The sequence below is a fragment of the Seriola dumerili genome, unplaced genomic scaffold, assembly GCF_002260705.1.
Source record: "Seriola dumerili isolate Sdu_G_001 unplaced genomic scaffold, Sdu_1.0 BDQW01000290.1, whole genome shotgun sequence".
NCBI lineage: Eukaryota > Metazoa > Chordata > Actinopteri > Carangiformes > Carangidae > Seriola > Seriola dumerili.
In genome coordinates this window covers 1,822,980-1,848,550 of record NW_019174545.1, presented here as the reverse complement: position 1 = coordinate 1,848,550, position 25,571 = coordinate 1,822,980, and the positions used below count along the sequence as shown (strand labels likewise).

At 40.3% G+C, this 25,571-nt stretch overlaps 3 protein-coding genes across 4 annotated transcripts in view; 1 reads left to right on the top strand and 2 right to left on the bottom strand.

The window, feature by feature from the left end:
• The window catches only part of frmd3 (FERM domain containing 3), a 56,775-nt gene extending 47,035 nt beyond the window's left edge, over positions 1-9,740 (bottom strand). The window contains exon 1 of the mRNA XM_022757690.1: positions 9,468-9,740. Coding sequence (XP_022613411.1) covers positions 9,468-9,572 — 105 coding nt within the window. The 5' untranslated portion in view covers positions 9,573-9,740. The remainder of the gene's footprint in view (positions 1-9,467) is intronic.
• A 775-nt stretch (positions 9,741-10,515) lies between these two features.
• Positions 10,516-16,953, top strand: idnk (IDNK, gluconokinase). 2 transcript variants are annotated; one of them, XM_022757754.1, is made up of 6 exons: positions 10,516-10,565; positions 11,263-11,345; positions 12,042-12,072; positions 12,162-12,248; positions 13,864-13,907; positions 14,483-16,953. In XM_022757754.1, the coding sequence occupies exons 2-6, from the start codon at positions 11,308-11,310 to the stop codon at positions 14,853-14,855; spliced, it is 573 nt and encodes a 190-aa protein (XP_022613475.1). In that variant the 5' UTR covers positions 10,516-10,565; positions 11,263-11,307; the 3' UTR covers positions 14,856-16,953. The 2 variants fall into 2 exon arrangements, with proteins under 2 accessions (XP_022613475.1, XP_022613476.1); XM_022757755.1 differs by lacking the exon at positions 10,516-10,565 and adding an exon at positions 10,782-10,806.
• A 3,191-nt stretch (positions 16,954-20,144) lies between these two features.
• Positions 20,145-25,123, bottom strand: ubqln1 (ubiquilin 1). The gene is made up of 11 exons (XM_022757613.1): positions 25,004-25,123; positions 24,640-24,782; positions 23,931-24,058; positions 23,438-23,700; positions 23,022-23,154; positions 22,755-22,901; positions 22,381-22,502; positions 21,630-21,713; positions 21,307-21,422; positions 21,003-21,171; positions 20,145-20,288 (listed from the first exon to the last, which is right to left on the bottom strand). Exons 1-11 carry the CDS (start codon positions 25,121-25,123, stop codon positions 20,145-20,147), a joined length of 1,569 nt encoding a protein of 522 aa, XP_022613334.1.
• Positions 25,124-25,571: the final 448 nt, after the last annotated feature.

Sequence of the window (25,571 nt, the reverse complement as noted above, 5' to 3'; positions counted from 1 at the left end):
GTATATTTGGAAGCTCCCGCATCTCCACAAGAATTTATGAAGTTTAAACAATGTTTGGCTGCACGGCATGAGTTTGTAATGACTGATTCACCAGTCGGTCACTGGTTTTAAAAGGCTATTTCTGATCATTTTAATGCTATGATAGTTATATATTTAAAAAGATTTTTAAAGTAAGCTACTGAGTCAGGATGCAAATACACATCATCCTCTGAGGCTACACTGACTACAAGATTGGAAGAGAGAAGCAGAGGATCAAACACTTCCAGTCTAGGAGCTGAATTATGGAACACATCCAGTTTATATTAAGGGGAGAAACCTTTGGAAAGAGACGCTTGACCTCACCACCACCAGCCCTCTCTGTAATAGCCTCCCATCATCACACATACGTTTGATTTGTAAATCCATTCTGTTTAATATCTGAAAGGAAAAACTGAGGTAAGCAGTGTGAAGACACAAGGCGGGATGTCATATATCAGAATGAAACCCACACAGTTCCAGTGAAGTATTGATCTCTGGAGCTGCATTACAGAGTGTGTTAGGTTTAACCTCTTCAACCACTGACCCACAACAGTAATGGACTCTAGCCTGGAGCTACAGACTTGGCATATGGAGGGACTTCCTTTATCATCAGTGTACCATAGGCAGAAAAAGAGCCTAGATATTCCTATATCTAATCAACTTTAGAGTAGTTAACCTTATGACTATAAAGTTAACTAATTCATGGGACATTTTTAGCCATCATCATCATGTTTTCAAGTGATCTCAGCTTCTAGGGATGTCAGTGCTGATATGTCGGTCAGTCCACTACTTTGGTCCAGACTGAAATATCTCAACAACTCCAGGATGGATTGCCGTGAAATTTTGCCCAGACATTCATTATCTCCAGAGGATGAATCATAATGACTTTGGTGATCCCCTTTTTTTGTCTAGTACCACCATGAGGTTTATATTTGTGGTTTTGAGTTAAATATCTCAAAAAATGTCATCTGATCGACTGCCATGAAATTTGGTACAGACATTCATGTTCTCCTGAGGATGAATTGTACCAATAATGTTGGTGATCCTCTTACTATCACTGGGTAACATTTAATATATCAAGTACTCTGGTTTATAACCAAATTCCTGCAAAACTAATTCCCATCAGCCTCAGATGTACTTTTCTTATATAATGATAATTAGCAAATGATAGCATGCCAACATCCTAAACTAAGAGGATGAACATGGTAAACATTATACCAGCTGAACACCAACATGTAAGCATCGTCGGTGTGAGTATGCTAGCAAGCTAGTTTTAACATTTGCTACATACAGCCTCATAAAGCTGCGGGTTTGCGCAAAAAAAAAAAAAAAAAGTTTCAGTTTATGTTGTTGTTCTTGTGCTTTTTTTTAAATGTTGTGTGCAAACAGTTTTAACTTGTGAAGCACAGCTAATTAACTACAGTTAACCTCAGATACTTCACTTTCAGCTGATCAGTACTCATTACCTTAGCAAATGTTGATGTTTGTCATCATTATTTGTTTACACGGGATAAAGTTCAGAGAGATTATGTCACTATAGATTTACGAAACACAAATCTGCAGTGATATAATCTTTTAAATAATAATTATATATAATATAATATAATAATAATTTTTAAAAATATACATACACTAGTAATCTTATCATTCAAATGATTTATATATTAAGCAGATAATGCTTCCCACAGTGACTGTGACCTTGTCCCCAAGTGGAAGGAGACAAACCAATTACCTTATCATCACCTGCAATGCTGCAGCAATACACACACATGCACACATGCACATGCACATGCGCACACACACACACACACACACACACACACACACACACACACACACACACNAATAATAATTTTTAAAAATATACATACACTAGTAATCTTATCATTCAAATGATTTATATATTAAGCAGATAATGCTTCCCACAGTGACTGTGACCTTGTCCCCAAGTGGAAGGAGACAAACCAATTACCTTATCATCACCTGCAATGCTGCAGCAATACACACACATGCGCACACACACACACACACACACAGGCATGCACAAATGAACACACAACATAAAACATGTCACATGCACCTACACACACCTCACGTTCATGGCTCGGCACACAGCCTGATAAGCTTAGAGGTAGAGCCATTAATTATCAATATATATGGAGCAGAACCAGTTTCTATTATAATGGATCTTCATCACACTCACTCAATGTACAGCCGGACACTAACTCACAGGGTGGCAGGATAGTGTGATGTGTGATGGTGATGGCATGACTGTAGCCAAAGGGCTGCTGTACTGAGTGTGTGTGCACATGGTGGGTGCACTGAAGCAGCTGTCTTATCTTTGCACCGCAGGTTGTTCAAAATTTTGAGGCACTCAAACAAACAATCCATGACAGAGAAAAGAGAGAGTGTGTGTGTAAAAAGGAGAGGGTGAGCCTGAACGTGTGAATGGTCTGTTTGTTTTGCTTATTTGCATGTTTTTGGCAGAAATGAGTGTTCCTCTGTCTGCATGTGCTTGCCCCTGCCTCACTCGCTTTTTTCTAACAGTTTGACGCAATTAGCGATGCTGTGTGCTCGCCACCAGTAAAGGGGTTAATGCAACACATATGCACACTCACACAATAATGATGATGATATTGTCACACAAACACAAGGAACATCCTGCACTTTATATAATGTTCTGCTTCGCAGATGGCATCACATACCTACAGCTTTCCATTTATCTATTTATGTTACAAATGCATACACAATATAAATACAACATAAATACCGATGTGGTTGAACTGGTATTTGAACAAAGATATCTGTTTCAATTAAAAACAAATTAGCAAAATGCACCAGCAAGCAACATGTAATACAGCTGGGTTTATGCGGTTACTATAAACGCATATGAACATAACTGTGTAGATTGCTGCTGGTTGATATGTTTTAATCGTTTTGTTGTTTGTTTTTATTTATTTATGTACCCAGGACTCCCTGTAAGGCAGTTTTGATTCAGAGTGAAGTAAAGTAAATTCAAATGAATGTAATTATGTTAAACTGGCATCAGAAGCTGTAACAGAAGTAACCCAACAAGCTGATTAACAACTCTCAATACAAGACGATTGTCAGCGTCTCCAACAACATGATCCAGATGTTATGATGAATGATACTCCACTACCAAGGTAAAATTATGCAGCGATTAAAAAAAGGGGGGGACTATAAAAAATCCCCAAAAGGACTAAAACTATAAACTACTGGGAGTCTGTGCTCAATTGCTGATGTCACCCTCAGTTCTTATTGCTTTATTGCACTGTCACATCCTCTTCAGCTTTTTCGTAATATGTTTTTGTTTGTTTTTAACACATGAACTGTCAGAGCATTTTTTTACACCATGTTTGAAAAATATATGTTTCGCTTTTTCTTCTTTCCTGCTCTCTGCTGGGGAAGAGAGATGATCAGATGAAACAGTAAATAACTTGGCTAATAATTTCTTTCCCGCAGAGGGTTTTTACAAAAATAGCCAAATTCTAGACAAGGTAAGTGGTGGGAGCAAATGCAAATGTCACGACTGACGTATGAATTATTTAAAATATAACAAAGCACCATGTACTGTACGTTCTATAAACACATTCCTACATGCATTCATTGCAACAATAAGATAAACAGGCTACTTGTAATATTTGTGCAGAGGAGTCTGTCCTTCAAATAGATGATCTGATGCTGAAGTGTCCCTGAGAAAGACAGTGAATATCAATCAGCTCCGTGTGTGACCTCTGACCTACCTTTGTCTTTCCCGCTTTTACTTTCTGTTGTCTGCTGCTCATTGTTTGTCCCATTGTCCTTTTTTTTTTTTTGAGGTCTCTATTTTTCACTCTTTGTAAATTCTAGTTTACCTTTCCCTCTTGTCTCCACCTTGTCTTCCCTCTTTCAAAATCTGCCTGCTCTGCCAGTCTCATTTCAAATCTGTTTCATGTTTTAATCTGCTTAATCTGTTTTCTTTTCTGCAGCCGCTCCACCTCGTTTCCTCTCCTGTTCCTTCCCACACCCTGGTGATTTGTTGCCGTCATTCTCGCAGCCATTGCGACCCACCATGTCATCCTATATTTTGTCTTATCAGCCATCTCTCTTTCTTTCCCCCTTACCCATTTTCGTTTGATGTTTCCGTCCCTCCCTCCCTCTCTTCTATCCTGCCGTCTCATCTCTCTGTGCCTCCTCTCAGTTGCAAGCACAAGTCAGAAAAAAGATTATTTCTCTTTAGTCATCTTCGGAGCAGCATCAAAGAGGCGCCGGCAAGTGGGATAAGAATAGAAAACTGATACTATTTATAACTTGCTCCAAAGAATGCCTACCGGCTGAAACAACAGCACTGCCTCAGCATTGCTCACACATGCACGCACACACACACACACACACAGACACACACAACACACACACACACACACACACACACACACTCATGTACACAGCCACCCACAAAAAAAGCTAGTAAGTAAAACACCAGCACCACCCCAGCTACACGCAATCAAACCTCTCCTTGACCGAGTAAAAGGCAAATGCAGTGTAAAACAATATCAGCGTCCATATGCATCTTTTAACAGTGTGTATTAGTGATGTATTGATAAGGTAACCTGCACAAGAATAGAAACAGCACAATCAGCAGGATATATTTCAAGCTTTCAAAAGTTCAAGTTATTGCAAGCTATTTTTGGTGCCAAGCAGTAATTTCTTGCTAAGTAAGGAGAATTAATGTCCGTAATTGCAGAACTTTGGCTCAGTAGCAGCGTTTAAATCTTTCATGCAAGTGAGCCATGGTTACCCCACCCTCCCAACACACACACACACACATACATGTGCACACATATATGCACACTCATGGTGTAGCGCATCGCTGACAGCTGACTGATGTTGGCCTCATGAAGAACAGTGATCTCCTTTAATTATACATGATGTGTCACAGAGAAGGAAGAGGGAGAAGCAGAGAGATAGAGGGGAGGGAGGGAGAAAGAAGATATAGATGAGAGATGTAAAAATAGAAAGTGCGAAAAGGTGGTCAGAGGGGTAAATATGAAGCTGAAAGTGGAGCAGAGAATAAGCAGGGGTGAGGGAGAGAGCAGGAGGGGGAGGAATGGGAAGATGAGAGAGGGGAAAGAGGAGAAGGACAGATGGGAGGATGAGAGGAAAAAGAGTGGATGGTGAAGGGGAGAGGAGCTGAAAGCAGAGGAGGTCACTGTGTATTGATCTTGACATGTCTCTCCTGCAGCAGGTCTGACTTAACATTACCAGTGAACATGAGAGCAGCAGGCCGGACACACTCACCCCCCAGGGCTTTAGACACACATGACAGACACACACACACCTGCGCGCACACAGCAACATACCCGCACACACAGATCCTCTCCACCTGCATATATTCTACTGTGAAGTTATTCTTAGTAAACAACTTAAAAATAATTATTCTCTGCTGTAAGCTGTCATCATGTCTTTCAACTCAGAACCTGAAACCTTTTCAAAACCCATGTAACCATCTGAGACTGAAGAAAACACATCCATCTCTCCCTGTAACCCACACATATATTCATACAAACTTTTTTACCTCTCTCTTCCATTGGTATGATGAAAGACTGCATTTGATGAAGAATAAAGATGATTATCTTGTATTTATGGTAATTTTTATTCTACTAACCCTAACCTTTGCAATATTTATTTTAACTATAATGATCTTTTGTAAATAGTATTTTTTGTAGAAAAGGGTTTTGATAATGTTGTTTTGTATAGTTGGCATCTCTGTTAATTTATCAAACATGTGACTAATTAATGAACTGTATAACATCCTCAGATACCACCCGGATTAAGTCAAGATAGCCCAAGATGTGAAGAAGAAGCGTGGTGTGCTGGAGAAGAGTTGTGTGGTGTGTTCTACTCCTGATGGACTCACTGGTTTGCATCTTGCTGGGAGTGAGATCTGAACATAAGAAATTTAAATTTAAATTTTACCATATCCTGTCACTTAATGTTGACTTTCTCCAAATATAAGATTTTCATTATGTCAAAATGTGACCCAAAGTCCCCCAGAGAACTTGAGGTCTGCTCCAATACTTAGTTATTTTACAACTGTTTGCACTGCTTCATTCTGTTGTTCATTCATATGAACTTGCATTGCAACTGCACTTGTAATGTTCGTTGTCCTGTTTATTCGGTTTTATTCAATCTTCGTTAATTTTTATCTTATTGTCTGTTTTACTTTTAATATCCTATTTACGTATTACTTCTAACATCATGTGATGTTTCTTTTATCTTGTCTTAATGTCATTCATGTTTTATGCAAAGCAACTGCTTTGTTGTTTAAAGTTGCTGTACAAATAGACTGGCCTTGCTGTTATTTTTGTAGTTGCGGTAATGAGACGTGTTACGCAATGACCATTGCAGTGATCCATTTTGTAGCCAAAAATTGCATTCTTTATTGCCTTGGAAATATTCACACATCATGGCTTTTCAAGATATTTTGAAGTCTTCATTCAGTCAGGATAATCCATGCAGTGCCAAACATTGTGCCCCGGGGGGACCTGGCTAATGCACCCATGTCTTATGCAAAGTCAAGAACTGACTGCCTCAGAGTAAAATTAAAGGAAATAAGGGCATCGCAGGCTCACATTAAGCAAACTATTCAGTTGTGATGCATTTGAGAACAATTTTTACCACATGATTTTTATGATGCCGTTCAATCTAGTGCTTTCTTTAGCATCTCATCCTGACCTACATATTCTCTACAACAGAGAGCCGCAGAACAGACAAAATGAGAAAGACAGACAGTGACAATGCAGAGAGAAAAAAAATAAGCAGATAAAGTAAGAGATGGAGGTCCCCATACAGTGGAAAGAAGAGAACTGCTGTTGTCTAGCAGCAGAAGTGTAGCATGAGGAGCACAGGATGTCATGAAATATGTAGGAAGGAGCAACTCAGCACCGGAACACAAAGCCATTAAAGAAAGCCCTGGAAAACACAGTCAGCTAGAAAAATCTAACTGTCCATTTCCTTATCGCGCACAGATACACAGACAAAAGCACATACACACTTTCATATTCACAATCTTGCATTCATGCATCTCACTTTAATGTCCTCAGACGTGTACACAAAGTTCAACACACTCCTGTGCTCTCAAAGACACAAGCACACAGGTATACATGCAAGTGAGCACTATCACCAAGAAACAGACACAGCCTCTTCCTCTCTTCCTCGTTCCTTTTTTTTTTTTCTCTCAGTGCACTTAACGGTGTTTTGTAAATCATTGATTGGGTACATGTTGAGGATCAGCAAGACAGTTAGTTTGACATGCAGCGGGTGCTATCGGTCTTTCAGGGTCAAACAACAGGGCCCAAGCATCTGACAACTTCTTTTGAAGGCAGCTCAGGATAATACAAGGTGCTGCTCGGAGCTGCGTTCACTCACTGCGCTCGCAACTCTGTTCATCTCACCAGGTTACCAACAAGCTGATGATGCTTTGAAGGATTTGGTGAAATGTTGAGGGTACAATAAAATAGAATAATGTCAATCCATACAACATAGCAATACATGTTTGTATGCACTGTACTTTATTAAATGTGTGTGGTTTGAGAATTATGAGTTATACTTTGGCAGATTCACAGGACTTTACTTTTACATCTCTGGCAGCAGTTGGAGCTCAGGGCTGGAGGGGCCCAGGAGCCAGGTATGATCCACACTGCAGGCCCACAGGATCTAATTTGTTTGAGGAAACAAGGGAAATATATTTTCCTTTGTTCAGGCAGCCAAAAACGGTTTCAATATTAGATCTCAAATGAGTCAATAGTTAAAGGCTTCTATCCATTTACTGGATCCAGTCATCAGTTTTTATTCCTTTCATGTCAGTTTCCCAGCTGGCTGGACTTCTGTTTGAAGGTGGTGGTTTGTGCATCAGTTCCTTGTGGGCTACAATGAAGTCCTGCATTACAAATCCAAGGCTACATGTCGTGTCAGAAACACTGAACTACACTTAATGTTGCCAGCTACAAAATGATCAGAAAGCCACTGTCCAGAGCTGCAGTTCTGGGAAGGCAACAACAAAAAAGCCACCCAAAACTAATAAATGATGAATGGAAAACACCAGTTATTTCACTGTACGCTACAACTCCATCTCTCCATCTCTTTTGCTCATGCAGATATTAAGTCATGATCTTGGCCACACCTTCATCAGTCTGCTCTTATACTGAGAATACAACGGCAGCAGTTCATATACATGCAAACATCTCAGGCATACATCCTTGTGCTGGTTTCATTCCCTGGGTGGCAAACTGAGCTGGATTTTGACATGAGAAGACAGGTAATAAACAGAAGTGCTTTTTGTTGGGGTCAAGTTACTCTTTAATCAATAAAAGTACAGGACTGTGACCACCTGAGTCATTTTGAAAGAATAAAAAAAGATTATAAATTAGTTATAGAAAACCTTTTTCTGTCCCTCATATTGTCTTAGACTCCAAAGGATATTTCATATTATAATGTAGTTTTATGCAGATATGAGGACATTTAAAGTATTTATAAAGGAGGAGTTTTTGTTGACAAATCTATTAATGAAAGCATATATTTCCTTACAATGACATCATAATGTCTTATAAAGCATCTATGACATATTTTATACGGTGTATGAGTACTTAATATAGGGACTTCTAGTAAAGTGTTAGCAGAGAGTAAAATCTTGTCTTCCTGTAAAAACCATATATTTCCAAATAGTCTGCTTTATAAGACTTCATATGAATAGCCTGGTTTTAGCTTGACAATGCAGCCACTTATCAGCTGTGGGCTATGTGAGTGACTTTCTGGGCTGTAGGGCAGGGACACTTGAAGACAACATGGTGGGAACAACATGTATCATCATCTCATCACATAAGCAGACAACAGAAGTGAGAGCACACAAGAAGGTACGACTGTCTGCCTCACACACGCACACGCACACGCACACGCACACACACACACACACACACACACACACACACACACGATTGCAATCAATAACCCAAACAGAGGTCCTTCCTGTCCTTGTCATCAGTTCTATTATCACCACCACACCCATGGAGCTCCATCATTTCTACTGCTATGAAATCAAACTTCATCTCAACTTCCCTCCATGCGGGCCACATCTTGCATGGACCCAACACAAATGCAGGGAGCACAACTGAATATGTTTTTTTTCCTCCCCTCTCCGCTACATATCTCATACAGGCAGTATGGAGCAAAGCATGCAACCTCTCCAGTAAATCACAGCAGCGTGGAAACTAGAAAAGCAATACGCTCAAAATGGTCTATGTCCAACAAAAATGACGATGCAGTGCTGTTACAGCCTTCAATCTAGAATGGTTTTAATTGACCGATATGATGAAATTCATCTGCTGCGTCCACGTGATTTTTGCAGTAATCACAGAGCACAATGCATGAGGTGGATGAGGCTTGTCGTCTACCTGGATGCTGCAGGAGATCTCGGAGTCGTCCAGTAACCGGATCGTACAGAGGATCTCCTGGTCCAAGGAGCGGATGCTGGGGCTGCGAAACCGGAGCATTTTCATCCTTCTGTCGGTTCTGTTTCAGCTCCTCATGTCAGCGGATCCTCAAGCAGAGCAGACGCACTCGTACCTACAGGCTACATACACGGAGGACTCACGCACACACACGTTCACATGTATGTGCCTTTCAGTCGGGTCTTGTCACCCCTTGCGACGCCCTTGGAAATGAATGGGTGGATGGAGAGATGGGTGGATGGATAAGAGAATGGATGGATGCAACAGAGCGGGAGGGAGGAGAGCTTGCATCCGTCTCCTGCCTGCCCACTGATGAATCTACAGGAGGGAGGATGGCTTTTTCCCTTCTCCCTCTCCCTCTTCCTCTCTCTCTTCCTCTCTCTCTCTCTCTCTCTCTCTCTCTCTCTCTCTCGCTCACCCCCACTTTTTTTCTCTCTCTTCCCATTTTTTAATCTCTCTTTCCAAATTTCAGTATGGACCTTCACATTGCAGTTATAGTCCCATTTGTGTCAGATTGCCAGATGGTGATTGTTAATCACCTGCACAGTGGAATTTGAAATATATCCTTTGACAATAACTTAATGTTTTCATCCATCATAAAAAATCATATTTACTCACTGATTTTATGCGCCATACTCTTCCGAGTTTAAATGATGAAACAAGCTATGAGTTCTGTCTGCAGGCATGATTTTTATAGACTATTGATTAAATAATTATGTAAGCTATAACAGTCATATGGGTGGAAAAAGACAGCAACTTATATTCATCTTTATTGCCTTTAAGTTGTGCATCTACGTGTGAATTAGTGTAAATGTCTATGTTACCTATTAGATTTTGAGAAACATATCACATTATGCCTTGAACGTCATTATTTTCATCAGTAATGACGTCTAAAGCAATTTGGCTGCTACGTAAAGAGCTAAAGAGAGACCGCGGCCCCTTTAATTGGGAACGTAGCTGACGTTCTTCGTGCGTCATCGCGTACTTTAGCAAAACAACCCGCGGTCAAGGTCCATGAAGTACTTGATGTAGGAAAGAGATGTAAGTCACTGATTCAGCGAGCATTTCTCAGACTTACAGCTCTTTTTTCAGCAAGATGAGGGTTTTGTTTTGCTAAAACCAGACTGTACAAGTTCTTATTGTTTTAGTCAGCGGCTGTCATGAGATGAAACATGATTAGTGGTAGGCTGGCTGCACCTGAGCAGGGTTTCCTTATGCTATTAGTTAACTGCACGAGTTAAGATCCCAGTAGTTACGGCAACACAACCAATTCACAATAACAGTAGGTTGCATCCACTGGTGAAATGTGACTGTGTTTACTCTGTACGTGGTACCTGCACTCATGCCACTTTATACTTTTACTACTCTACAGTTAAGAGGGAAATATTGCACTTCTTTTTTCATCATTACATTTATTTGAGCGTTTTCAGTGATGGAAGAAGTTAATTTTAGCTACTGGAGTAAAAGTACAAAAGCACTGGTAACAAAATGTACTTGAAGTATCAAAAGCAAAAGTAGTTATTGTGCAGAGTACATTTTTCTGATTATACTTACATACTTTTATATTTCCAATGCAGGACTTTCTGACAGTGGAGTATTTTGATTGTGGTATTACTACTATTGGTAACATCACATGAGCACTGATGTTATTTCTACACATTTCTACGGTTGAGAGGATAACACGTGTAAGATTTCTTGCCAACAGTTAAAAATGGATTTTTCTTCTTCTTTAATCCAGTTCAGGATAGGATCTGCCTTTGGGTGTCTGAAGATTCACAGAAAGATGATCTACATTGTAATGGGAGTCTCGGGCTGTGGAAAGTATGTATACTGTCTTACATGCATATCAGTTTATTTAGGACATAAGAAGCACATTGAGAAGAGCATAACCAACATTTTTAAGTTTATTGAGTCACATGAAGAAAAAGAAACGTTTACGATTGTTATCAGGAAGTGGTTGTTTATCAAATATTAATGTCTCATTACATAATTGGTTACAGTACACAGGTATCTGTTACAAGTTCACTTAAGCAGCTGCAGCACAGACCTGTAAGGGACGTAACTTAACACCAAAGTAGTATAGTGAGACTGCAAGTAACAATTAGTTTCATTATTTAAAAAGCAGCGCATTTCTTTCTTGCTAAATCGCTTAATTATTTAGTCTATAAAACGTTGGTGATGAGGACTCAAATTGCTTGTTTTGGTTGATCAAACATCCAAAACCCAAAGATATTCAATTTACTATTACATAAGACATAAAAATAGAAAATCAACACAAGTGAGAAGGTGACACTAGGTAACGTTTGGGATTTTTGGTTGAAAATTCACTTCAACAATTCATTGTGTAGTAAAATAGCTGCTCCATTCACTTTTATTTTAGCTTTAAACTGTAGCATATCTATGACAGTACAGTGTTGGCTTAAAGCTGTAGAGGTGTCAGATTAAAGTATTTTTTGTAACTTTAAAAAAATAAGTATTTCACTGCATCTCTTCTGTCTTGTTACTTTTCTCATACAGAAGCAGCTTAGGGGCTTTTCTTTCAGAAAAGGTAACTTTCTACACACATATACCTCTCCAATCATGCTTGTACCCACACATTACCTCATCCTCACCTGTCTGTGTGTTTCCATTCATCAGCTGGGCTGGCCTCTGTATGAAGGGGATGACTTCCACCCACAGGAGAACGTTGAGAAAATGGCTCGGGGCGAACCGCTCACAGACAAGGTCAGCCTATGCGTGTGTGTCCCTGGAGTGCTGCACTCTTTCTCTTCAGTCATGAGTAAATCATAGCTGCAGACATAGGACACAGTGAAAACAGCAGGGAGGAAACTGAGCTATTCCTAACAGCCCAGAATCCTAAAATTCAGTTGAGTCATTTATTTTTATTTGTTAAATATTTATCTTTTCCTCGTTCATGCTGACTTTCAAAATAAAGGGAGACCTCCAAACAATTGACTGGCTGTCTCCCAAAAGATGAGTATACATGCTTACAGGCAGAGCAGCGGCAGCCAACATTTGGCAGCCGTTTGCTGGTAGCGGTGTATGGTGGCTGATGATAACCTCCCACTCAGAAATCTGTGCTGTGTGGCGGGGGGAGTTACCCTGGGACCTGCTCTGTCCAACGCTTTGGCATATTTTAAAAATACTCAACAGTTGGCAGTTTGAGAATAAATAATGAAGTGAACTAGAAATGTAAATTCAGGATTACTGTCAGGCTGTGGGAAAAATGTGTCTTTCGTGCCAGTATCAGAGTTGGCAGGTTGACGTTGGCATAACCAAACAGGACATGAGTGTGCTCAGAAGCAGAGATATAAGAGAATGTGATTCCTCTCATTTGAGTTCAGCTCTTCATGTTAAAGACATTGCTGTATGAAAAAAAATGACTCCAGTTCATTTGTAACCAAATTGTGACTGATTCTGTTTCTGATCTCAGTGTAATCAAAGATGTGTTTGTGCTGCCATGTCTGTCTGTCATGATCTCTGTTTGATTTCCTGATTGGTTCTTTAAAAGTCTCTTTGAGTTAAGTCCATTAAACAGAAAATATTGGCAACTTGGAATAATTTGCTTCACCATAAATACTTCTTCAAAGCTTCTGCTCCATTATGCTCACTGCAACTATGCATGTAGTTATCATAAAACTATTTATACCTGAATGTAGTATTTTCTGAGGTGCATAGGTTTGAGACTAACCTTCAGTCTGATGACGCAGTCTGGCTTCCCCATTGCGGGCTCGGCTCGCCCTGTGATGCTCTGCAGTGTCCGGCTTGCCTCTCTGGCGGCCACTGATATGCTGAAACCAGGAGTGTATGTGATTGGATTCACCCACCCACTTGTATTAAAGGGCAAAGCCAGAATCACTTTTCATGCTAGTCACCCCAAAAGTGAGACGGTGCCTTCTCTCACTTTGCAGGAGCAAGAGAAGTTTTCCCTAAGATTTATTTTCCTTTCGTAACTTCATTTTGTAAGAGAGTCTACGCTGCATTATTTCTCAAGCAAAAATCACAAAGATTTAGAACAGTTCTATTTTTTTTATCATTTTTGGGGAATTTATTTCTGTTCCTTTATTGGACAGTAGAGAGACGACAGGAAATGAGAGGAAAGAGAGAGATGGGGACTGACATGCAACTAAGGTCGTCAGCCAGATGCAAACTGGTGCAGTTTGCAATCGGCGCTTTAACCCCTAGGGTGCCCCTGAATATTTATTTAAAAGGTAAAGACCTGTATCTTTAGAAAACAATAAATCTAAAAAGAAAAAGTAACACACCAGCATTCCAAGGTGCTACAATCTTAAAACATGCTGTTTACAACAAAAATAAATCCTGTCATTATGTTGTTCAGGACAGATTGCCTTGGCTTCTCAAACTACATGAAGTCATTCAGAGGTAAGAGTAATACATGTGCACACACACACATAGATTATTACACACACACTTGCCTGGAAAACACAAGATAGTTTTTAGTGACAGAAAAGGAGAAGATGATGGGTTTAGAGAGTGAGAGGGAGCTGAAGAGCAGACAGCAGCGAGGTAAGGATATGCAGGCGTGAAATTGTCAAAAAAGATCAAAAATATCAAGGATGGTTTTGAAAATTGAGATGAAAACCAGAGAGCGAGGGAAGGGAGTTAGGGAGAGGAAAGACAGACTGAGTGAGTGAGAGAGTCGAGAAGAGGTGAAGTGAAAAGTGTGCCATCTCTTTCTTAAGACGTCTGCAGTGACATCAAAGACTTCTTTTACTTAACTCTTTCACTCAGTCACACTTATTTTTCTCTATCTGCTCATCCTTGCACCCCTCCTTTTCTTTCCACCTCCTTCTTCTCCCAAGCTGTTAATGACCAGAGTTCACTTTACGTTTGTTTAGTTTGTTTCCCTACTGCTTTTTTTGTTATGCATACAACATTTCAGTGTTCATTCCTGCCCTCAATAACTGTCTGTATATGTGTTTGTTGTTCCACCCCAGGGAAAGGTGTTCAGGCTCTGATGCTGTTGTGGTGTGCTCTGCCCTGAAGTGCCTCTACAGACAGATCCTGCTTTATGGCTCCAAAGCCCTCACTTTCTCTTCCAGTCCAGACCAAGAAATCCTGCCTCCCATTGCTGCTGATGTCTTTTTTCTCTTTCTACATGGCGACTATGATCTCATTCACCAGAGGATGATGTCCCGAAGGGGACATTACATGAAAGCAGACCTGCTGCGTTCCCAGTTTGATGTTTTAGAGCCTCCGTTGGAAGGGGAGAATGTGTTGTCACTGGACATCAGGAGGAGCATTACTGATATGGCCATGGAGGTCGAAAAGCACATTATTGGCCTAAAGTCCTCACCAGTGATGCCATAACCACCACAGCAGACCAAAAGAGAGTACATCATCATCATTACATTTTCATCTGTTTTTAGGGATGGCAATGTCAGTCTTCTCAGCAGGTTCACCACAGACTGAAATCTCAACACCTACTGGACAGATATTCATGGTGCCCATAGGAGGAAGCCTCTGACTTTTCCTCTAGCGCCCCCGGCAGGGCTAAGATTTCACTTTTTTGTTGAAATATTCCAACACCAACATCTACTTCATGGATTGGCACAAAAGTTTGTGCAGACAGTTATGGTTCCCAGATGATGAATTTTCATGACTGGTGATCCCTGATTTTCTTCTAGTCCCACCATAAGGTTAACATTTTTGGCTTTTATTAAAGTACACTAGAAAACAAAATTGATTACCCCTCAATATCACTAACACGTTAAATGATTCAAAATTGTACCATCTTACAATAATTGTATTATTTTTCATTTGAAGTGAAGGGTATTGATCTTGCCTAATTAAAAAAGAAAAACGGTTAGCTGGACTACATCCACTACAAGCCAAAACAACCTCAATGCAACAAAAGTGATGACACCTGTAATTGTAGTATGGACATTGACTCACTACAGAATGGATTGTAGTAAGTGGTAATCCCCTGACCTTTCTTCTAGCGCCATCACCAGGTCAAAAGTTTAATTTGTCAAATACTTCATGTTTGTGACCAAATACATGCAAAGTAATGACATTTCCATCATCCTCAGCTATACTTTGTGTTTAGTGCTAATCAAATGTTAGCACGCTAACACCCTAAACTAAGATGAAGAACATGATAGGGAGATTGCAGTGCCTTTGATAGCATGCAAACATTCACATTTAGCTCAAAACACCACTGTTTCTAAGTAGAGCTTCTCAGAGCAGCTAGTGGACTTTTCATCTTGTTATGATCCAACAATCATGTCCAGTCCTCATTCAGTCCATATCTCAGCGAAGGTGAAAGGGAAATCACTGTCACCATGGAGGTGCAAAATCACAGAGCAGCTTGCGGAGCAGTGGGAATTTTGGTTTGATCTACTCATTAGCACTTCAGTAGAGAATGAAGTACATAATCTGTGTGATCCTGGGGTGCATCTGTGATTCTGAAAACAACTCATTAGCTGAAAACTTTGCAAACACGGCCTTAAGTGCCGTTCCAGCATATGCAGCAGAGTGTTGGGACCAAAAGGGTCGTTTTGTTTTTATGTTTTTTTGTATATAATATAATTTGCCACAAAGAAAAAAGGTCCACCTGTGCAGCTGAAGAGAGAGAGAGTATTAGCTCTTATGAAGAGGATTGTGGAAGTATTGTAAAAGTTTGCACTATGAAGATTCAGTGTTTTCACAGTAAGTTGTTATCTAATATCATCTTATATCTTTGATGGCATTATAATGGAAAAATAGCAAGGGAACATTTTTAATTGAAAAGAATAAAACGCAAACACGTTTTAAAAGAAAATTAACCTGACCATGCAAAACACATATAAAAGGTCTTTACTGATAAGATGAGCTTGTATGAATTTTGTTACAGTTTGCAACAGATGGGCAACATTTACAGAGGAAAATTGGCTTTTGGCTGCAACTAATAGTAATTTTCAGTAATGATTAATTTGCCTGTTTTTTTTCTTGGTTTACTGATGAACCTTTTGGTCTATAAAATATCAGCAAATGGTGGAAAACTGATCTTTAATAGTTGAACTAAATGCATTGCAATGCAAGCTGTGAGTGTACATTCTTTTTTTTTTTGATTTGTCTGTCAAACTTTCTGAAGCCAACCCAAAGATATTTAGTTTAATCACAAATAAAATCTTCTCAATCCAGAAGCGGAAATTTATCTCTGGAAATGTTATCTCGGTTTTGCTTGAAAAACTGTATCAATTTCAAAGAAGCTGACGATTAATTTTTATGTTGTGTAACAAATTTATCGACTTATCACTTCAGATATACAGAAAGTTAATTTATATGTTTGTATAACTTTGTCTCAGGTCGGTTTAGAGGAAAGCTAACTGGTGAAAAGGAGAATCCACAGCCTGTGTAAGCACATATGTCTCTGCCACCAACTGTATTGACTCACCACTTCTGCTTCACCTAACACGGATTTTAACACTGGGTTTAAATGACTTTGTGTGATCTTTTCCATTTTACCTTCAGCATTACAGGTTTCTCACCTGTTCCTAAATAGACTTGTAAAACGTTTTGTAGCTTTGCTGAAGTTCCTGACAACTCTGCATCAGTGAATGGGTTGGTTTAGAAGCAAGAAATTGCTTTTATGATATCATTCAATCTGTCAAACTAACTTTCATGCTCTGACACCAAATGCACCAACCAATCTTACAGCACAATCTTCACACTGAGTACGATAAAGTCAAACGATTAAGGGGGTTTGGATTGAACACAATCACTGCTACACATCGCTGTGCGGCAGGCTTCTTCTGACAATAGAGTCGTAACATATAAAAGGTCAGATCAGGTCAAGGCTTTGTGAGCCCTGTTTCCTGATCTGTAAGCATCTTCAGAATACACACGCATGTTCCCACACTCTCTTCACACACACACACACACACACACACACACACATCCACTCAGCACTGTAGAGCTGTTTTTGTGGTGTGACTCATCTTCAAACCTCAACCCGAATATTTTAGGAGCTTCTAATCCAGAAAAACCCCCTTGGCTACTCTCATATCTCACACATCCAGACGAACCGGCGCACACACACTGCAACACACACACACTAGTGGAGATTAAAACCCCCTCAGTCTGGCAGCAACAGACATACGCACACAGGTTGTCAAGTGGATCACATACACACGTATCTGATGTCGTAGTGCTTGTTTGTCTGTAATCCACTAGCTCTCTGAGAGAGAGGACACTAAAGCAGCAATAGAAAACAGACAGAAACCCTCACACAACTGTCCACACATCCATATCTTATCATTCACATTAGTAGCTGAAAATCACCTCTAAATATGACTTTGTGATTGTGAGGTATTAGTTTCAATAAGTACATTACATAACAGTTTTGCCAGTTGGTATGTCAGATCATCAGTGCTCAACAACACTGCTGATGTCAACATGTAGATACAGATTTCAATCTCATACTTTGCGCTGAAGGTAAACGAGAATAATAACAAATTAACCTAAAAAAAGGCAACGTCAAAAATGTTTTGTTGCTGCATAATTCCAGCTGTACAAACCAAAATAGCTGACATAACTGAAAAAAAGTTAGGTGTAACTGCCCCCTGGTGTTTATAGTGGAAAAGTTCAATCTTAGATATTATTAGCAGAGGGAGTAGCGTGGTAACTTATGTATATGAAAAATAGTAAGATTTTTAGTTATTGTAAATATATATATATAAATGAGTACGCCAGTTTGTGTTTGACTTATGTCTTTATTGAAACTGTCAGGTTAAGCTCTGTGACCTCTACACCAACTCTGGGTACATCATTGTGTTTACAGCTTCTCAAATTTGAGGAGTTGCTCCTATTCTATTTGACATAAGTGTAACCTGAACATCTTCTGGATGTCGGTCTACTAGCTGAACAAAACAGGTAATATGAAGCTGGGCTCTAGGAAGTTGTGATAGATATTTTTCCTATTTAGTGACATTTTATAGCCTAAATGATTAATATATTACTTGTAGAAGAAAAATGTCGACAGATTAATTAATGATGAATATAATCATTCGCAGAAGTCCTAAAAAACTGCTGTTGAATTAACTGTATTGTTAACCCTAATGCAGAACATCTGTATTACAACAACCACTGCATATTTACATGATTGAAAGAAGACATAATTGTGTTGACAGACTAAAAAAGACACTGAAAGAAAAAGTAAATAACAGAGTGGCATTCAACACCTTTTACTGATTACATCAGCATCCACAAGTCAGCAAGATGAATGACAGTATGTTGCTCAGTTGTTGTTTAGTTACATCCAGAGGGATATAAAATGCACCTGCTCCATATGACACACTACTCCTGTAGCATGGTGCATTTCAGCTAAGTTGAAGAAAAGCTAAAGGAAAGAACATCAAATCCCAGGCATTACCGGTCAGTGCAGTGGAAAATAGTTAGGCACAAAGGTTTTCAAAGAAGTGGCTCACGTATGCAAAGTAAATCATCATTATTATTATCATAAATTGTGTCGTCATTATTTTTGTTCAGTTCTGGACATTTTTTTGTGAGAATGTTGTGGAGATTATTAGTCCTGCAAATCTGAGTTTCTGTGCCTGTGTCTCCTCAAGATATACAATGCCATTCAAACACTTCTTCCTTTTGCACAAAGTCCACCTCTGCATTTTTAAACACATCTTTTGGAGCTGAGTTTACCTTTGGAGACAAACTTTAGAATAATCTAGCGTGCTTGCCGTCTGCACAGCCTGTGGTGGACAAGATACAAGAGCAGCAAGGGAGATCAGGAAAACAGCACTCAACAGAAGATGCTCCTGGTTCAATCTGAGAGTGTGAATCTGCCGTGAGCGTCCAGGACATCTGAGTGTCTCTGGGTGTTAAAAGCTTTCATTGGACTCAGGTGTCCAGGTGGTAGAGTGAAAAGAGGCCTGAGGTTCATAGTGCGTCTGCACAGAGATTAATAATACATGACCTACCTCTGAATATTTATGCAATTGCTACAAGTATAAGGTATGTGAGGTGGACTTAAGTACCTGTACTGACCTGCACCAGTGCATGTCACTGATACAGTGACAATGATTGTAGTCTTTTTTTTCTACCTTAATATTAACTCAAAGCATTCACTCTGGAAGGACAAAATGGAAGGTGTTTATGTTTTCTCAGTTTTCACTTCATAAAAACCAAATAAATTCATGTGTATTATGTATTATGTTTTTATGTATGTATTAAATGTATTTATCTAGCCCAAAGCCACATATTTGCCTCAGGGGGCTTTAAGATCTGGTCACCATATGGCATCCACTATCCTTCAATTCAGATCAGGAAAAACAAGTGTAGAGCATAGTATAGTGAAGGTGACTGTGATGCCAAGACTGAATATCTTTTACTACAGTGCCACTACTACTACTGCAGACAGAGGTTAGTATGTGAAGTTAAGGAATGAATATAAGTATGTCTTTGAAAGTGCAGCAATATAAATAAGACTTGCATGTCTTTAGTGTTTGATTTTTGTAAAGCACTTTGTAATTGTTGATAATGATAAGTGTCTGCAAATGTTAGTACCTGTGCATTCACTGTATGTATGTTTATGTGCACAGAATCTGTGTGTGTGTGTGTGTGTGTGTGTGTGTGTGTGTGTGTGTGTGTGTGTGTGTGTGTGTGTCAGAGACCAAGCAGATGTTGTATAGCAGTGTTGAGGTCTCCTCCTGTGCTGATGAGGGCCTGAAGGTTTGCCTGTCTGTCTCTGAAGCCCATTGAGCTCAGGTGCTCCAGCTCCTCCTGGAACTCAGCCTCCTCATGATGGACCTGACATGACAAGACAGGAGAGTTATTTGAAGTCCTACCTATTACATTACCATGATTGCAAAGAATTAGCAAAGATGTCTTGTGTCTGGGAGTGAAAATATGACATACAATGTGACAAACTTCACATGTGTCTTTTCTAATCATTCTGGAGATCATGTGGCCTATTTATTTTAATGGCATATCTTTCATGTCTTATTTGAACACACTGAACAAATGCATGTTGGGACCATAGGTAACAACACTGACTTCTTTTCCAGTTATGTGAAAAAACTTAAAATAACTCAACATTAGACTTTGGAAGAAAAGTGTAGCTGCACTGGCCTCTGTGGGTTGAAATGCATCCTGAACCTTTGACCACACCAAACATCACAGCTGGATGTCGCCTAATGTGGTGCAGTTTGTGGAGCAAGGACGTCATCACCAGTCAGTGCAAGGAGGACTATGAGAGTGGATGAAGCTACTCTCTACATGAGGTACTGTTAAATTGTGGTTTCTACAGTGAGCACTGAACCATTGTAAGTTCAGTATTAGGGAAATGTTGTTGTCTCATAAACTTTCTTTTTGTGATAATAATAAGAAAGCCCAGCATTGTAAAGAGAAGTTTCCATTGGGCTTTTCACATTAAAATGCTATTTAGTGGAGATATTTCAAATTCAAAAGCAGTTCAAATTTACAGAAGTTGACAACAAGGTTATATAGGAAAGACTGAGGTACCACATTATTGGTGTTAGCCAGTGCCTGTAGCATCTGTTGCACAAACTGCTGCTGCTGCTCTGTCACCGTGGCAACCTGAGGACCATTTCCTGATTGGCTGTTCGGCACAGAGTCAGATGCAAATTCAGGGGCAATATTAGCATTGGCCCCAATGTTTCCGAGTCCAGTCCTGCAAGAAGATATGATATAGCTTTACTCGTGAAAAGTTTTATAGTATATTCAAAACACAGATCTTTTACCCAGAAACCAGACCACCAGGACAAAATCTCTTTAGGTTGAGCTGTGCTGTCTATTTCTTACTCACGCAGGTATGAGGACGGGAGCCTCTGCAGCCAGAGTCTGTAGGCCGTGCTGGATCTGTAGCACAGCCTCCATGGCTCTGGGGTTCAACATGGCTGTGAGCAGCTCCGGACTCTGCATCTACACATAATTCACAATCAATAATTAAAATATTAATGATAAACACTGTGAACAATGAAGTCTGCGCACTATAGATATCAGGAAGGAGTGATGTTCAAGTAAAAAGTCAAAGATGAATGCATTAAATACAGGACATCTTTATCATAATATGTGTTTCAGTTGCAAAATGGCAGTAGTGGAGAGTAATAGTGAGGAGAATAAACAAACCTGTTGCAGGAAGAGAGGGAGCTGCTGTCTCATCTGCTGCTGCAGCTGAGGATTCCCTGAGAACAAAGGGTGGCTCAGCAGTATCTGAAAGCAGAGCAGTATGGACTATAAGACCTGTCTGAGTGAGCAGAGATTATGGGGATATGTTAACAAGAAGTACACTGGGGGATTGTAGCCTCGTTCCAGACCTCTGATTCGCAGCCCACATGATTTTGCAGCCATTCAGATGCTCATAGCAATAGCAAAACCTAAAAAAACAAGACCAGGTCAAAGCCGAGTATATGGCTGAACTATGTTGTAGGCTATTTGCATTCTGCCGGTTTCAGCCCTTTGTCTGTTTGCTTCTCTCCTAGTCTCTGTGCTCACATAAACAGTATTTTAATGCAGCCTTTGGGCTCACAATGCTCAGGTTAAGTGAACTGCAACGCAGATTTGAAGCAAACCGAACTGAGATCATTTGATTCAAATGTGCTTTGTTGGCAACACTGTAGGCTGTAAACGCCCCCCTTATAGAAACTGTTCGCACCAATTCATTTTAAAAGAGCAACAGGGAAACTGCAACTCAGTCACATGGCATTCGGCTGACCAACGGTGGAATTATGGTCACTCAGTCAGTCACTCACAGACATTCGTGATAATATGGCTCGTACTGCTTTTGCCGTCCATCCAATAACTACTGGCTCAGCACTGGTGAAAATGAGTGATCTGCCACCTGTCATGTGTTTCCTGTCATAAATTGTGCATGCGTCACCTGTGCAGCCAAGTCAGGGTTCTGGCTGAGGCAGTTTAGAAGGCTGCTGACGTACGGCCCAGACAGCAGGTTCTCCATCAGACCTGGACTGGCTGTGATCTCCTCCAGCAGTGACTGCATGCCTGAGGCAGGGGGGAGGAGAGCGCAGATACAAAATGAAAAAAAAGCAGGTTGAAATGTATAATTATAGTTAAGCTGATTAAAACTGATGATGGGCAGAGAGTACCAACACCTTTAAATTAACTTGAAATACATCAAAGGACAAAAAAACAAACTGAGAAATCCAGAGAAAGTACACGTTATGATTGTAGTTTGGCATGGATTCTACTTTTTCTCTTTCTGTAGTTAAAGCAGGTGGATGTGTATTTTCTTGCCTGCAGTATTAGTGCTCTGAGAGTTTGGATCAGCTGTGGGCGAGGCAGTCACTTCTCTGAGAGGATCTGTGGAGTGACTGGAGGATGGAGGTGTCTGGTCTCTTTCTCTTATTGGTGTCTGTCGAATCCCAGATGATGCAGTCACCACTGGGGGTACTCCTGTCTGGGTCTAAAAGAGAGAGCATTAACAAACAGTGGGTTAAAATACACAATATTACTTTGACCTCATATAGAAAGATAATTCAGGGAAACATTAGCTGCAAAGACTACGTTCCTGTGTTTTCACCTCAGTCTTCTGAGGTCCAGCCGAGTTATCAGTGATGGTTTCATTGTCTAATGCTCTGTCTTCATTACGCATCACTTCCTCTATCAGGTCAGGATTCCTGACGAGTTCCAGCACCTGGAAACAGAAGCAAGAGAAAAAGATATTGAACATATGGGTGGGAGAAATTAATAAAGGAGGGACCAACTATGTTCAAGTCAGTAAAATGAAGAATGACCTTTCTTTTTCCTTTAACAGATTCATGTCACACATATATCACAAATCCTAAAGCATATTTAGAATAGCACTTCATTTTTCTTTTAATAAAAACTCAATTTCCTTCATGGAAACTTGCATATTTATAGCAGTGCATTTTTGCATGTACACGTTATAATGCCAACTTATCCCAAACTACACCCACCTGTGTGATGATGTCTGTGTTGTTTATCATGTCTCCCACCTCTGGGTTTGTTTCTAGGAGCTGCTGAACTTGGGGATTGGACAGAATGAGCTGTCTGGTTATTTGGGGGCTGGAGGTGGAGAGGGTGCTCTGCACGAGGGGGCTGCACAGAACAGAGTGCATCATCTCTGGGTCAGCCAACAGCTGCTTCTCCATCTGGCGTTGGAGTGCAGGGAAGAAGCCAGGCCCACTGTTTGTTAGGCCAAGACTGTCCAGTCCTTCCACTATGGGAACAACATCAGATCAAAAATGCAGGAGTATGTAACTGCACTGGTGTATGATCTTATCATCCCACAGCAGCAGTATAACCCCACATCGAAAGGACAGGAAAAATGTAGACTCTAAACTGTAAACTACTCTAAACTGAAACACATATCAAGTGCAAGTGTGAAATGTGAGGAAAGGTAGAAAATAACTGTAGGTGTGGGAAGTTCCTGTGTTTTGCAGTTCTTACCCAGGCAGAGGGGAGAGGTGGGAGATGGTGTGAGGATATCATGATCAGAGTCGAGAACATCTGTGAGCCCTGATTGGACCGTCTCTGAAGCTGGATCACTGGTGGGTGCAGCAGAGGAACGCTGAGGCCTGAGAGGGATAAACTTAAGATGAATCTAGAGTTCCAGATGTGTTGTAAAAAAAAAACTGCGTATGGGTTTTTTTAGAATAGAACTGATAGAGCTATTAGGGCAGTGAGCTCATCTATGTCTGACTTATGACATCTGTATACACAATTCTGATATCTCATACTGACACTAGAGTGTAGCCATTCATCAACTTTATTCATTTGTGTAAAAATACTAGTAGCATGGCAAAGATACGAAGTATTTTAGACAAAATTTGCTTTGTCACTGTATGTAACAGTAGTGCCTGATTTCATTTGTCAGTGACATGACTAATTAAAAGGATGCCCCTGTGAGTGATAGTTTAGAGCAAATGTGGTTATTTAGCAAACACTGACCAAAATGGGGCACAGACACATGCGACTGACTGCATATTTTACAAAGGCAGACTATCCCTTTAAACTCACAGCCCTCTGAATTTTTCAGCAGATAGTCTGCTATTTTTGTAGTTGGGGCAGATGCACACGATCGCAAATAAACATGTATTTGTGAAGCTTAAATGAGTCTGATGACGACGAGAACATATGTGTGTGTGTGTGTGTTTACCTTCGGATCATGCAGAGGCTGACTGACTCATTCTGCCCTTTAAGGTGACTCAGGATCTCTGACTCTCTGAGGACCCGGCCGGACTGGATCAGCACCAGCTGCTCTGCTGAGGCTCCCAGGCGATCTGATAGACCCCATTTTAGCTGTACCCACCAGACACACACAATAAACACACAACGGCGCTTTGCCAGCCAAACATAACACAGCGATGGCTCTAGTCTAATACCATAATTTGGCAGGTTTTTAATAATAATGCTCAGTTTGTGGTATGGAAACGATTACTGAAATCACTGCGCATCAATTATCAAACCGAACCATTTTACGAACAAAGCTGCCAGACCCTGTGGCTGTCTGGTCTCCTGACCTGTCTGACGGTGCAGTCTCCTCTGACGGTGAAGTCTTTGCTCTCCGTGAGACTTTTAACCGCAACGTGGATCATTTCAGTCCTCTGACATTCACCAGGTGATCTCGGTTCATCTTTCATCGCGCCTGACATCTCAGTGCTGTCCGGGCTCACGATGGAGATAAGCGGACCAGGAGCGGAGGTGCGTGTCTGTCCCGATGACTCTGCAAAAAGTTGTGTGGATGTGTGCCAGCTCTGACCCGACTGCGCAGCAGGGTGTAGCCTACATACAAATCTGATTCTTTCTATTATGTGACGGGAATTTTCTGCTTTTATACCCCTCTTAATTTACAGTTCTTTACCCAGAGGCTACTGCGAGAAGATAATTATTTCGTGATTATAATTATGTAACCGGATTCAATTTAAAGAAATAGTAGACCACTAAATTAATCAGCAGTTTTAAGACTACGGTTCATTTCACTGTCTTAAAAATCACCCTCAAGATCAAAGCAGACATATTTTAAGCATTAAAAAAAAAGAAGCAAAATTATTGTCAAACTTTCACCGGAGTTGCACAATGGGTCTAAAA

Coding starts and splice junctions, on each gene's coding strand:
- idnk (XM_022757754.1), top strand. CDS start 11,308: ATGATCTACATTGTAATGGGAGTCTCGGGCTGTGGAAA. Junction 12,249..13,863: donor GCGAACCGCTCACAGACAAG/GTCAGCCTATGC, acceptor TATGTTGTTCAG/GACAGATTGCCTTGGCTTCT. Junction 13,908..14,482: donor CTACATGAAGTCATTCAGAG/GTAAGAGTAATA, acceptor GTTCCACCCCAG/GGAAAGGTGTTCAGGCTCTG.
- ubqln1 (XM_022757613.1), bottom strand. CDS start 25,123: ATGAAAGATGAACCGAGATCACCTGGTGAATGTCAGAGGACTGAAATG. Junction 22,503..22,754: donor TCAGAGCACTAATACTGCAG/GCAAGAAAATAC, acceptor CCCCTGCCTCAG/GCATGCAGTCACTGCTGGAG. Junction 21,172..21,306: donor GCTCCCGTCCTCATACCTGC/GTGAGTAAGAAA, acceptor ATCTTCTTGCAG/GACTGGACTCGGAAACATTG.